General features: G+C 41.6%; 1 protein-coding gene across 3 annotated transcripts; it reads right to left on the bottom strand.

Moving 5' to 3' along the window:
• Nucleotides 1-467: 467 nt before the first annotated feature.
• On the bottom strand, nt 468-11,781 carry klhl18 (kelch-like family member 18). 3 transcript variants are annotated; one of them, XM_058395438.1, is made up of 10 exons: nt 11,413-11,524; nt 7,880-8,010; nt 7,481-7,621; nt 7,192-7,390; nt 5,901-6,061; nt 5,091-5,227; nt 4,737-4,959; nt 3,613-3,717; nt 3,404-3,515; nt 468-2,306 (listed from the first exon to the last, which is right to left on the bottom strand). In XM_058395438.1, exons 2-10 carry the CDS (start codon nt 7,942-7,944, stop codon nt 1,920-1,922), a joined length of 1,530 nt encoding a protein of 509 aa, XP_058251421.1. In that variant the 5' UTR covers nt 7,945-8,010; nt 11,413-11,524; the 3' UTR covers nt 468-1,919. The 3 variants fall into 3 exon arrangements, with proteins under 3 accessions (XP_058251421.1, XP_058251420.1, XP_058251419.1); XM_058395437.1 differs by lacking the exon at nt 11,413-11,524 and adding an exon at nt 10,286-10,975; XM_058395436.1 differs by lacking the exon at nt 11,413-11,524 and adding an exon at nt 11,584-11,781 and having other exon boundaries at nt 469-2,306.
• Between the last annotated feature and the right edge of the window lie 1,713 nt (nt 11,782-13,494).

Genomic DNA, 13,494 nt, shown 5'->3' with positions numbered 1-13,494 from the left:
AAACTGTGAGCATGAATTCAAAAAAGACAAAACATTTGTTCGTTAAAAAAAAAATAACATGATTTATTTCAGGACATTTACAAAACGATGCCCGTGACGTGAAAAAGACTCACAAATTTCAGTCACTGATTTGGATATCCTTCAGTCGAAACAGAAACGGTGTTAGCAGACTGGCTGTCTCTGTCTCCCAACTACACAAGCTCAAGCTCTCCCATCTCAAACAGAGGTAGCTAAAGATGATCAGACAGACGGCAAGACTAGAGATTCACTAGGCCATTACGAACCTCTGCTTTATTTATATATATATATATATATATATATATATAGTGTATATATATATATATATATATATATATATATATATATATATATATATATATATATATATACACATTATATATATTATATATATAACACTATATAATCTATAAACTTGATTCTCAATGTTAAGATAGTTTACTGAAGTCATAAAAAATAACCACAAAAAAAAAAACAAATACAGCTAAAAAAATTGTCGTCCGGAAAATTAAAAAAAAAAAAAAAGTAGTATAAAATACTGCACCATGACTGAACGATACGATACGTAATCTAGGCTATAATTCAATTCAACATCAATCAAGATCAGCAGAGGAATGGTCCGAAAAGGAGGAAAGAAATAAACAGACATCCAATACTCTAAATTCACAGTCAGTAATCCCAAATTAGGAGTTGTTACTTGCAATTACACAAAGCAGCTGGCTGGGAATTAAAAAGAAAAAAGCCCGTATTTTCCACACAAGCAACCCGAGCCTGGTCGCGTTATCTTAACATAACATAATTACCCCCAACCAGGATTTCAATGCCACTGCACAGATAACGGACATGACGCTGACGATGCTGGTTGTTAGTTAATTAATTCCACATCACCACCAGACTTCACGTCTTTTTGGTATTAAATGCATCGATTTTCACCCACGCAGAGAAGGAATGTAAGACTATTCAGGAGGTAAGACAGGCTCGTCGTTCTCGTCGGGCCCGAGCGTCCGTTTCTCCTCCACTAGGAGGCGCCTGAATGTCTCGAACGACTTCATTGAGAGCTCAGTGAAGTGGTAGAACGTGAACCTGGAGGAGTCCGGCGTGATGGCTGTATGGAATATGGCACGTCTGGTGGATGTTTTGCACAGTAACATCGAGGTTCCGTTGGTCCGCCGACGCTGCGTTGGTCGCAACGTTCTGAGCAAACGATATCCCAAATAAAACGCATGCTAGAAAATCTCACACACACACACACACACACGCATAATAATCTAAACAAGCTCCTGTTATCCCTATAAATAATGTGTGAGTATACTCTCCCAAATACCTTTTGCTCGTCAGTGGTTAGCATGTACCATCCTGCAGGTCTTAAATAAGCTTCCAGTCCATGAAGCGATTTGATTTTATCCCTTTATGTCTCACACACACACACACACACAAACACACACACTAACAGGAACTGAGTGGTCTGTATCCTAAACCGAAGAGCCCTAATACACAAAGTGCCAAACAGCTCGTCTTACAGTCATGACATCATTTCTTTTCACTGTTCTTTTCTTCTTCTTTCCCACTCTGTTCAAGCTTGCCGTCGTCTTGGCAGACCCTGACCGCACATGTGCACAATTTAATTTGACAACACCTGCCAACTAGATCCCCAAATGAATGTACGTGTTAATTTTTTTTTTTTTTTTTTTTTTAACAATTATGATCAGATTAAAGACTTTACATCACGCCGCTGCACCGTGTGTATGCTGTACGCAGGTTTTTTTTTTTGAGTTTTTGTTTTCTTTAAACGTCAAGTACAACAGCACAGCCCTTCTGCTGGGACAGAAGTGCATTATGGAAGTTCCCCGCATAGAAAAACAATATTTTTTAAAACTCCTTTGTTCACGTGGATGTATTGGCTAAGCTGGTTGCAGGGGTATACAGCCAACCCCGACCCCGCCTTCGTGGCACACCATGGGCGCCATAAACGTCCAGCGGTTGGTCTCTGGGTCGTACATCTCCACCGAGCTGAGGTTGGACTGGCCATCGTAGCCCCCGACCGCATAGAGATGGCCACAGTTAGCTACCAGAGAGACTCGACTGCGCCGTGTGTTCATGGCCACTAGATGGCTCCACTGCTTGGCTACAGAGCTGTACACTTCTGCGCTGCTCAGGAAACCAGAGCCGTCATAGCCTCCCACGACGTAGAGCTGACTGCCCAAAGCTGCTGCTCCATGCCTACACCTCTTGTTCAGCATGGGGGACAGGGGATGCCACTGCGCCGTGTGCTGGTTGTAATACTCCACCTAGTGGACAGGAGGAATGAACGTTACACCTTTTATAACTCAAGCTATATTCACATTTTATAACTGCAGGTCACTGTACTATGATGTTGGTGTTCCTACTACTGGTTGCCATAGTAATGTTTATCTGTGTGTGGCGCAGTTTTCTGTTTAGAAAATTAACTAGTGTATATACACCGATCAGGCATAACATTATGAACACTGAGAGTTGAGGAGATAATCAGTGTTATTCACTTCATGGCACCTGTTAGTGGGTGGGATATATCAGGCAGCAAGTGAACATTTTGTGCTCAAAGTTGATGTGTTAGAAGCAGGAAAAATGGGCAAGTGTAAGGATTTGAGCGAGTTTGACAAAGGGCCAAATTGTGATGGCTAGATGACTGGATCAGAGCATCTCCAAAACTGCAGCTCTTGTGGGGTGTTCCCTGTCTGCAGTGGTCAGTATCAGTCCTGTACCTTCTGCAAGTCCTTTAAGTCCTGTAAGTTGCAACTCACAAACTAAAAGATCTGCTGCTAATGTCTTAGTGCCAGAGCACACCTTCAGGGATCTAGTGGAGTCCATGCCTCAATGGATCAGGGCTGTTTTGGCAGCAAAAGGGGGACCAAAACAATATTAGCCAGGTGGTCATAATGTTATGACTGATATGTGGAAACGCATCACATACGAGATGAAGGAGAATCAATGTGTGCTCTCTATAGTTTTCACCCCCACTTTGTCCCATTGCCGGACACACGCTCATCTAGTCTCTAACGCTTACTACAAAATCAATGGAAATACATTACAAATATAAAATTACAAAAGTTTTAAAACAACTTTGCACAAAAAGTTAAAAAGAATAAAAGTTTTATGGAGTAGAAAATGATGAGAGGGAAATGTTTACTGTACACTGTGAGCCACCATTTTACTGTGACATCAGGCGGGTTTACATCAGATTCAAATTCAGTTTCACTGAACTTTTCCACGTCATGAGTCTAGTTTTCCCAGAGGATTGAGGCATGAAAATGACAGTAGGTTGTAGACTTTTGACATGCTGACCCCAGTGGAGTCACACACAGGAGAGGAGATGAATTCAGGATCATGTTGGAGGTGTCTCACTAACCGTGTTGAAAATCTGTAGACCATCGTGACCACCAGAAACATGAATCCTCCCTTCAAATATCGTCACGCCTGCAGCACTGCGACTCGCACTCATCTCCGTTACTATTGTCCATCTGGAGAAAACAAACACACACACAAAGACAAATTTCATTCCAGTGTTGTGATCATGTATCATGACTATATAAGAGAAACAGAAGAGGTCACGCCCACCTGTCCGTTTCTGGAGAATAGCACTCTACTGAATTGAGTGAGGACTTGCCATCATAGCCACCGCAGACGTATATGTGTCCATCCACCACCACGGTTCCCATCGCACTTCAAACAGAGGAAAGACATCAATAAATCTTCACGGATCAATCAATAATCACGGCACGGCTTTATTTCAGATCTCCACTATAACCAGAAGAAAACGGTTACTGATGATGAATGAATGCTCGACATAGCTGACTTCTATTCATATTCAGACTTAAATGTGGAATGTCCTAGAAGGCGAGTTCATTCTTGTTATCACTATGTGCTATAACAACTAATGCAGCTTCTCACTTAAGGAAGAAATTACAAAGTGCAATGAAAACATTCCCTGAAAAGCTTGACCTCGGACCATTCCTGAAGCTCCTTTAAATGTGAAATAGCCATGTACTTAAAGAAAGCTGCAGAATATCAACTAGACACTAACTGTGAATTAGTTAGTACCGTAGAAACGATGACATTTCAGATGCCAGTGAATATAAATCTCTATTGCTAGAGAATGTGCTTGTGTAGAATATTAATTCGACAATTTCTGGATAGACTTCCGTCTCTCTCTCTCTTATATACACACACATTTTTTAAATATTTTGACTTTTTTCCCCTTTCCCATCTCTGTAGTTAATTCTATTTTTAGTATCATTTTATTGAAATTTGACTTTTAGTATACATTTTTGCTGTATTAAATTTATTATTCAATTTCATTTTTGTATTCAATTGTTTTATTTTATTTTATTGTCTTTTCTTCTGGACAATTCTATTTTCTTTTCTTTTTTTTTTTTACAAGGACCATCAAAAAGACTTTACATTAATGAGTTAATGTTAAATGTGTGTTCATGTAGTCCCTTTACATTTCTTCAAATTAACATGTTGAAAGTAAGAGACATATTGCACCTATCCTTCTATTTGTAAAGTCTTGGCAACAATTTCAGTGAGGGACAACAATCAGAGTACATGTCTCTGACGGCATCTGTTACAGAAGAGGGCCTTGGACACGTGCTGTATATTAATATTTAGTTGTGTAAAATACAATTTTGTGTAAAAAAAAAAAACCCCAAAAACATGGCACTTCAGCACACCATCTTCACCTGCGCTGACTGTTCATGCTGGCGACTTTACTCCACGTGTCCGTCTCTGGGTTGTAGACTTCCACTGTGCTGAGGCGAGACTGGCCGTCGTAACCCCCGATAGCATACAGTAGCCCATTGACCACAGCCACACCCACTCGACTTCGGGCCGTGCTCATTTGCTGACAGCGTTCCCAGCAGTTAGCGATCGGATCAAACACTTCCACCACGTTTAATGAGTCACCTGGAGATAAAACACAGGACTCAATAAGTGAAGTACAGTAACGTCTCCGTTCTCCACTCTGGTTATTATACACAGATAGGAATCTCTGTTTAAATTGAATTTTAGTCTAACAATAAAGCAGGAAAAATCACCTGCACTGTTGAGTCCTCCGACTGCGTAGATTAACCCGGCGATGGACGTGCAGCATCGTTGCCGCGTCTTATAGGCAGGCAGGTGCGGCCGTCGCTCTGGCATGAGGTGATAATCCTTTGCTTCATCTACCAGATCCCTGTTTAAAGAGAAGCCTAATTTAAACCGCATGCAACATCTGGAGAGCAGATTCATCCAGATGTGGCCCTCATTCTGGGCAACAATGAAACAACCAGGATTTAATTCCAACGTTTAATTGTTTAAATTAATATTTGTTACAATATTCATGTTCATTCGAAAGAAATCAAGCAAGGAAAATGAATATCGTCGTTTCCATTAGCTCCAGTTTTGCAATCGTTTCTTATACGGAGAAATAATCCGTCAAGCAAAACAGCAGCGTCCATTTCGATTATTAATAGCAAGAAGTGCTATCTTGCTAGCTCACTGTTTACAAAATAAAATGAAACATCCCCGGTTACTATGACAACTGGCTGCAACCAATATGCCTGAGTTAGTGTACTATTTTAGCCTATAAAATAGTGTGTTATTATGCAGTTGAAACTGTTAGACAGATACAAAGATACAGGAACTTCCTCATTTATTCAAACAGTTATCAAAAATGATTATTTTTAAATCACAATTTTGTTTCCCCCATTATAAATGAGTATTAGCTGCTAGCAGAATTTAGCAGGAATTTCCATTCAGGTGTTCTTACACACGATAATATTATGACACTCCAGAGAGCTCTTCAGGTACGATTAGGAGAGTTAAAGCAGTCTCTAGATACACAGCGACTACACACAGCAGCAGACCTGCATTTGTGGCAGCAGCGCACCAGCTCGTCCTGCTGGACTCGATCAGCCAGGAACTGGGGTCGGCACAGGGGCAGTCGGGTCTTGGAAAGCAGCTCAGGTAAGCAAGTCTCGCGGTCTTCTCTCTGATGTCTCACCCACGCAAGGACGGCCTCGAACACCTACACCCAGGCAAGTGTAGCCATGGTGAGAGATGTACACTTTGGTTCTTATCTCATACAGATTAACAAGAAGATACGAAGGCAGGTGTTTCCCTGTTTGGGAACATTTTACATATAATAAGTGCGCCATAATGGGGAACACATGAGGAGCAGGAATATTTATTATTAAAAAATGCCAACTCTTGCTCCTAACTCTTTACCATTGGTCAGGTGGTGTTGATTTATTTTTCCTTGAACAGCACAGCTCTAACATTGATTCAGTTACGTTAGCTTTGGCTGTACTTCAATGTGTTTCTGCCTTATTTGTACTGTAGTCTACAGTCTATACACTGTCCTTCTAATCTGTTGCACATTTGACTACTGTGACAAAACAATTTCCCTCAGGAATCCATAGAGGTTTTATTCTCTACATTATCTCTCTCTCTCTCACCCCACTCTGTCCTTGTCTCTCTCTCTGCACCCCCCCACCCCTGTCCTAGTCTCTCTCCCTCTTTCTGTCCCCCTAGCTTTCCATCTCAATTTCTCCTTGTGTTCCACTCTCTCTCTCTCACCCTGTCTCACACTCTCTCTCTCGGTCTCTCTCTCTCTCTCTCTCTCTCTCTCACACTCTCCCCCTGTCCCTTTCTCTCTCTCTGTATTTCACCCTGTCTCACACTCTCTCTGTCCCTTTCTCTCTCTCTCTCTCTATACCACCCTGTATCAAACTATCTCTCTCTGTCCCTCTCTTTATATTTCATTTCTCTCAAACTCTCTCTCTCACCCTGTCTCCCACTCTCTCTGTACCTCTCTCTCCGTCTCTCCTTTTCTCCCACTCTGTCCCTCTCTCTCTCTTTTCCTTTCTCCCACTCTCTCTCTTACCCTACTCTGTCCTTGTCTCTCTCCCTGTCCCTCTCCCTCCCACGCTATTTCTCTCACATTTCTGTCTCTCTCTCTCTCCTTGTCTCCCACTCTCTCCATCCTTCTCTCTCACCGTCTCCCACTCTCGCTTTCACCCCACTCTGTCCCTCCATCCCTCCCACCATTTTTCTCTCACATTTCTGTCTCTCTCTCTCTCTCCTGGTTTCTCTCTCTCCCTCTCTTTCTCCCTGTGGTTAGATCAGTGCAGTGGTCAGTAACAACTAAAATCAGACCTGCTCCTCAGCCTTGACGTTGAGCTCATCGCAGCCCACAAGCTCGAGCACCTCATCAGGCCGCAGACTCAGAAACTCCTCCGACACAGAGACCTCCACAAAGTGCTGATGCACAAAGCTGTTGGCTGCATCGTACAGCGTCGTGCACATCATGGTCTCGGCGAACTGACGCACACCCAAGCAGTTCTTCGGATGCAACCTGGGATCACAGCGGAAGAATCGCAGTTTGTTTAGAGACTGATGCTATGCACATAAATAATGTTGCGCATTAAGTACTATAAAGTACTACCTCTCCTGAAGGAAAGAGCAGCAGGCGTCTTTAACATTCTGCAGCTGCAGGAAACTGGCGCCGATCAGGAGTGCTTGGACGTTCTGCTGGTCTATGGCTATGTGTCCGTTATACGCAAAATTGATCAGAGCTTCAAGAGCACTTTGAAGGGAAATGAAAAATAAAAAATAAAACACAAATCACTTTATTGTCAGCTCTTTGAGATTAAAACACATACACATTATACATCAGTCCACTGAGCTTTAAGCACATCAAGACCTGACAGAGTTTCCTGTTTGGCTTTAATTATTCTGGAGGTTTCCAGACACAAATAATAAAAAAAAAAGTTATTTACACAGTAAAACAGATGTGCAAAGGGGAAAATGTTTACTTCAGATTTTTTTTTTTACAACCAGTTACCTGGGATCCATGCCTTGCATGACGATCTCATCCTGTTTGCACTCGACCATGTCGTTGGTGAACATGGCATGGAAGTAGGGAATGGAAGCAGCCAGAACGATCCTGTGGGCACTAAACTTATGCTCTCCCACCTACAACACACACATATCAGAAACATCATCATATGCACCTCCATCTACACAAGATTTACTCTTCCTACACCCTCACGGAATGGAGTGTATACTCAGAAAGACCAAAATTTGAAAAGAGCATGAGATGTATTCTAACCATTTCCAGAATTCTGTCCAATTTCATAAAAACTTTACATTTCTGTCACAAACCATGAAACGGATTAAATGAAACATATTGCTATTAAAAAAAACCTGTTCTCTTTACAACCAGAAGTGAGTGTGTGAGTAAAAGAGAGTGAGAGTGAGAGAGAGAGAGAGAGAGAGAGAGAGTGTGTGAGTGAGTGAGTGAGTGAGTGTGTGTGTGAGAGAGAGAGAAAGAGAGAGACAGGGTGAGCTAAAGAGAGAGGGACAGAGAGAGAGTGGAAGACAAGGACAGAGGGGGGTGAAAGAGATGGTGAGATAGAGAGAGGGAGAGAGAGAGAGGGAGAGAGGATAATGTAGAGAATAAACCCTCTATGGATCCCTGAGGGAAATTCTATTGTCATATGATGAGGCATGAAACAAGCCAGAGGAACTCGAAGAATGTTGTTAATAGATGTAAAAAATATTGCGTCTGTTCTTTTATCTGAAAAACATGTCCAGCATTTAATGTATTCTAGGCTGCACAATAATAAAGAACGATTATTTAAATATTTCTACATTTACATTTATTCACTTGGCAGATGAACTGATCCAATGCTAATGCAGGCATGAGATGCAGAACTCAGAGATATAAACATTCACACACATTCTCTCTCTTTCTGTGCGCCTGTGTGTGCGAGAGAGATCTCGCACACAAAGACGCACACACGGGCGCATACATGCACCACGCAGGCGCACACACACCACGCAGACACACACATACACACACCATGCAAGTGCACACATACACACACACACCACGCAGGCGCGCACACGCAAACACCACGCAGGTGCGCACACGCAAACACACACCATACAAGTGCACACTACGCAAGTGCACACAAGCACACACACACAAACACACTCATCACACAGGTGCTCAAGCATATACACAACACACACATCACACAGGCACGCACACACCATGCAGGCACGCACACACACACCAGACAGGTGCACAAACACACACAAACCACGCAGGCGCAGGTACGTGCGAACACACAACACACAGGCACACAAGCAAACACACACACAGACACACATACTCAGGCTTGAACGGACACACTCAGGAGTAAAGTCGCAGCTATGGGTGATTTGCATAATCCTCTCCATGGTGTGCGAGTGTGTGGGAAGGACAAGGTCATGGGAGCGGTCAGGTGAGAGACACGCTGACAGGATTAATCAGCACACAGCCTATAAATGAGGCTTTGGATGCAGTAGGACAGACACAGCTGGAGCAAGCACATGAGGGTCATTTGAAGTGTTTTAATCTGACTATAATCATAAAGCAGATTAGAGCGAGGACATGGTGTCAGACACATCGTCCTGAGGGTCACAAACAAGCACAGATATGAACACAGTGGGCAACCAAAAGTAAATTATTTTCATAAGCAAATAATGGGATGGGATAAACAAATGACTGCTGAGTAAGCATGGGTCAGCAAACCATAAACAAATATCTGAAAGGGAAAAATATCGGACAGTAGATAAAAGCGTTTTAAAACCAGACGGTACATTATTTCTGTGAGACACTGACAAGATTTCAGATTAAAGTAGCCTCTGTTTTATGTTTACACGCCATCATGAAAAGACCTTCATTACACTGAAGTCATTTTTCCACTAGAAACTTTAGGAAAAAGTTTTTCAAAAATTTTTCAAAAATTTCTAAGTAATCTTGTTCATAAGCACAACTAGATTTTAAAATGCTTTGAGATAAAAGACTAATTAAGAGTTAACTTTTTCTTCTTATATCACAGCAATTTGCCCATGATTACATGTATTATCATTATTATTATATATTACCATTTATTATTATTATTTACAAATGACACGTGGTTTGTTTATTGTTTAGTTAGTAAACCGTTTATAGTTACTCTAAATGCAATCGAACATCTTTGTGACAAGTTAGTTTCTATTAATCACTTGCACTGCAGCAGCTATAAACATTCCTTCCCTCTTCTTCTCTCTCCTTGCTCTCTCTCTCTCTCTCTCTCTCTCTCTCTGTTCCGAAAACAAATAACAGCTTTTCCTGTTATAGTTCCTGTTATATGTTTCTGTGGTACAAACTGCCATTTAAAATGTTAAACAAAGGTCTCTGTGAATAAACCGTCATTACCCCACAAGAGCTCGATGGTTAGACGACTGGATCAGAGTATCTCCAAAACTGCAGCTCTTGTGGGGTGTTCCCGGTCTGCAGTGGTCAGTATCTATCAAAAGTGGTCCAAGGAAGGAACAGTGGTGAACCGGTGACAGGGTCATGGGCGGCCAAGGCTCATTGATGCACGTGGGGAGTGAAGGCTGGACCGTGTGATCCGATCCAACAGACGAGCTACTGTTGCTCAAACTGCTGAAGAAGTTAATGCTGGTTCTAACAGAAAGGTGTCAGAATACACAGTGCATGACGGGTCAGGACTGTTTGGGCAGCAGAAGGGGGACCGAATCAATTTTAGGCAGGTGTTATGCCTGTCGGTGTGTATGTACATATAGCAAAATGTAAGAATGTATACCTGACCAATCAGAATTAAGAATTAAAGCCTTCTGACCAATCAGAATCAGGAACTCCACAACACTGTGGCGCAGATAATTATTAAACAGGTTATATTGCTTTTTGAGAAACTAGTACAAGTTTTCCTAACCACAGAATTTATTTCTTTGCTGCTGTCATTTCATATGTAATTCTTTATAAAAAAAAAATGTTGATATACCGAAAAGCTGATATACCGAAGCTCGTGATGTCGGATTGTGCGATTATCATATAAAGTCACTTCAAAATGTCAGAATATGACAATCACACACACACACACACACACACACACACACACACACACACACAGAGTGCACGGTTATCAAATACACAAACCGTATAACTTATATAAACTTATATAAACATATAAATTCTATAATTAATAGTATAAGGTTGTTAACAGCTGGTGATGTACTGATTTGAATCAGCCAGCTGATGTCCAGAAGGGAAGGGCTGCTGCTTTCCTTTTACACTTTAAGCATAAATATTCAGATTTTTTTATTTATTTTTTTTTAACTCTTACATCAACATTCGACCTTTATCCTGAACACCTACTAATCTAATCTAAATGATATACAGAGATTAGATTTACACCGCTGCTCTCTGTGGGTGTTAGCTCTAGTGTGGGCAGAATTAGCCAAAGCTAAGCTAAGTAGGATGAAGCGATGACCACCTGAACACCACGCTCTTATTGGTCATCGCCATTTCTAACAGCGTACATTTCATAGATATTGATCTGTGACCCCGATCTGTTTCTCTCTCTCCTTCTTCCCAGGCTCGTCTCCGGCTGTCTCTCGGCTGCAGTCTTTCCCATGCTGACAAGCGGAGCCTGTTAGCTTAGCATAGCTGGGAACTTAGCAAGTGACTAAGTAGCTCAAACCATTTCCTACCTTGAGGGTAACATCGCAGAGTTTGCCCTGTCGTCGGATTTCCTCCATGACCGAATAACCACGAGTTGGTAAATCGTGGACGGAGAAATGCATCAAATCTTCCAGTTCCTCGGATATCATGTCCCCCATCGTCATTGAAGGAAGGGAAAACTAATTCTTTTTCTTTTTTTTTAACAACGCGAGACCGCTTTCTGGACTTCACGGGACACCGTAGCCCGGATCCTTGAAGTAGCCGGTGGCGCTGAACTACAGCGGCATGGAGGCATGGGCGGTGTCACTGTAGGCAAATCTCATCATATACTGTTTCACTTAGTGCTTTGAGTAGGCATAAGAGCAGACAATCGTATGTCTAAATCCGAGAGATAATACAGTGTCCCCTTTCACATCTTCTTTCTAGACCGTCTGGATCATTGTACTTGCTGTAGGGATTAAACTCCTCTCCCTCGGTGTCTTTCACCTGCAGGGATTATTAGATTATATTCCCAGATGCAGGGATTAATCCGAGCTCTTAAAGGAGCCCCTATTGTACACACGTATATTTGAGTGTAATCTAAACAAAAGAGATGCTTTGCTGTTGCTTCACTAACTATTTCACATGTTTATTAGCAGAAACTGTCTATACATCAAATACCCCCCCCCCTCTGTCTGTCTGTCTCTTTCTCGCTCTCTCTGTCTGGCTTGTCTGTCTGACACTCTCTCTCTCTCTCTCTCTCTCTCTCTCTCTCTCTCTCTGTCACACACATATTTTTCTTTTACAGACACAAGTCAAGTGTGGCCAGGGGAGATTCTAGGATTTCCATTTAAACCCCCAATGAGGGTCTAATAGTAAAAAAATAAATAAATAAAATAAAATAAACGTTTGGCTAACAGGAAAGGATGGTAAACGTTTTGCAGTATTCCACTGTATTGCTTAGATGTATATAACATTTGAGTAGTGAACAAGCCAAATACGAGTCTTTCTGATCACACACACAGTCTGATCCTCGCTCTGCAACGCCGCGGTCTGCGGATTGAAGAACGCGCTGAAAGACAAGGAGGAGTTGAAGTCTAAATTTAAAGGAGACTGAGGTTGATCACAGATTTGTGTAGAGCTTATGGAGAATCGCAGGCTTTTTTGGGGGGCTGACTAGAAATGTTAGCAGGGCTTTAGGGGCGCCCATGAGTAGGGCGGTGGTAGCTGGTAGCTCAAGTGGTTAAGGCTCTGGGTTGTTGATTGGAAGATCAGCACTGCCAAGCTGCCACCGCTGGGCCCTTGAGCAATGCTCCAGGGGCACTGCATCATGGCTGATCCTGCACTCTGACTCCAACCCTCCAAATAAGGATGGGATATATGAAGAAAGAATTATTATTATTATTATGAAGTATTCAAACACTAGGCCCATTATTTAAATGTGTGCAATATATCAACATACATTTAGGATATCTGTTACAAGGCACAAATCATCACATGCCCTAAAGTAGAATATTTTAATATAAACTTTGTCATATGTGTTAATTCAATGTCTAATGGGTAAATCAAGCAAACATTACAGGTGGCAAAATTAGAAAAAGTACATGTGCAGAGACAAAAGCAGGAGTGAGCCAAAGTCTGTGGGAAGTTCTGCAAGGTGCATTGAACATGAATCCCAAATACATTAAATTTAGATGTAGATCTGAAGAATCAAGATCTTACTCTGTTCTCACAGATGCTTCAGTAAAAGAGTAAATAATGATAATCCTAAGTCTGGCATAGAAAAACTATTAAAGCTTCTAGATTTAAAGATTCACACCAAATGAACAACAAATGACTGAATTGTTTAATTCTCTTTATAGTCAGTTTGTATATTCAGAAGTGTTTATTTCATTATTAATTTTTGTTAAAGACCTTCACAGAGTAACGTTTATCCCTAGTTCTGGTTTTTATTAGAAAAT

This window comes from Hemibagrus wyckioides, linkage group LG07 (genome assembly GCF_019097595.1).
Source record: "Hemibagrus wyckioides isolate EC202008001 linkage group LG07, SWU_Hwy_1.0, whole genome shotgun sequence".
NCBI classification, from domain to species: Eukaryota; Metazoa; Chordata; class Actinopteri; order Siluriformes; family Bagridae; genus Hemibagrus; species Hemibagrus wyckioides.
This window is presented reverse-complemented; position numbering and strand designations above follow the sequence as displayed.

Bases quoted from the DNA above. Each gene is read 5' to 3' on its own strand.
- klhl18 (XM_058395436.1), bottom strand. From the start codon at position 11,718: ATGACGATGGGGGACATGATATCCGAGGAACTGGAAGATTTGATGCAT. The intron at 8,011-11,583 runs GTAGGAAATGGT...TGTGTGTTGTAG, and splicing joins TCTGCGATGTTACCCTCAAG to GTGGGAGAGCATAAGTTTAG. The intron at 3,516-3,612 runs GTGGGCGTGACC...TGTTTTCTCCAG, and splicing joins TATTCTCCAGAAACGGACAG to ATGGACAATAGTAACGGAGA.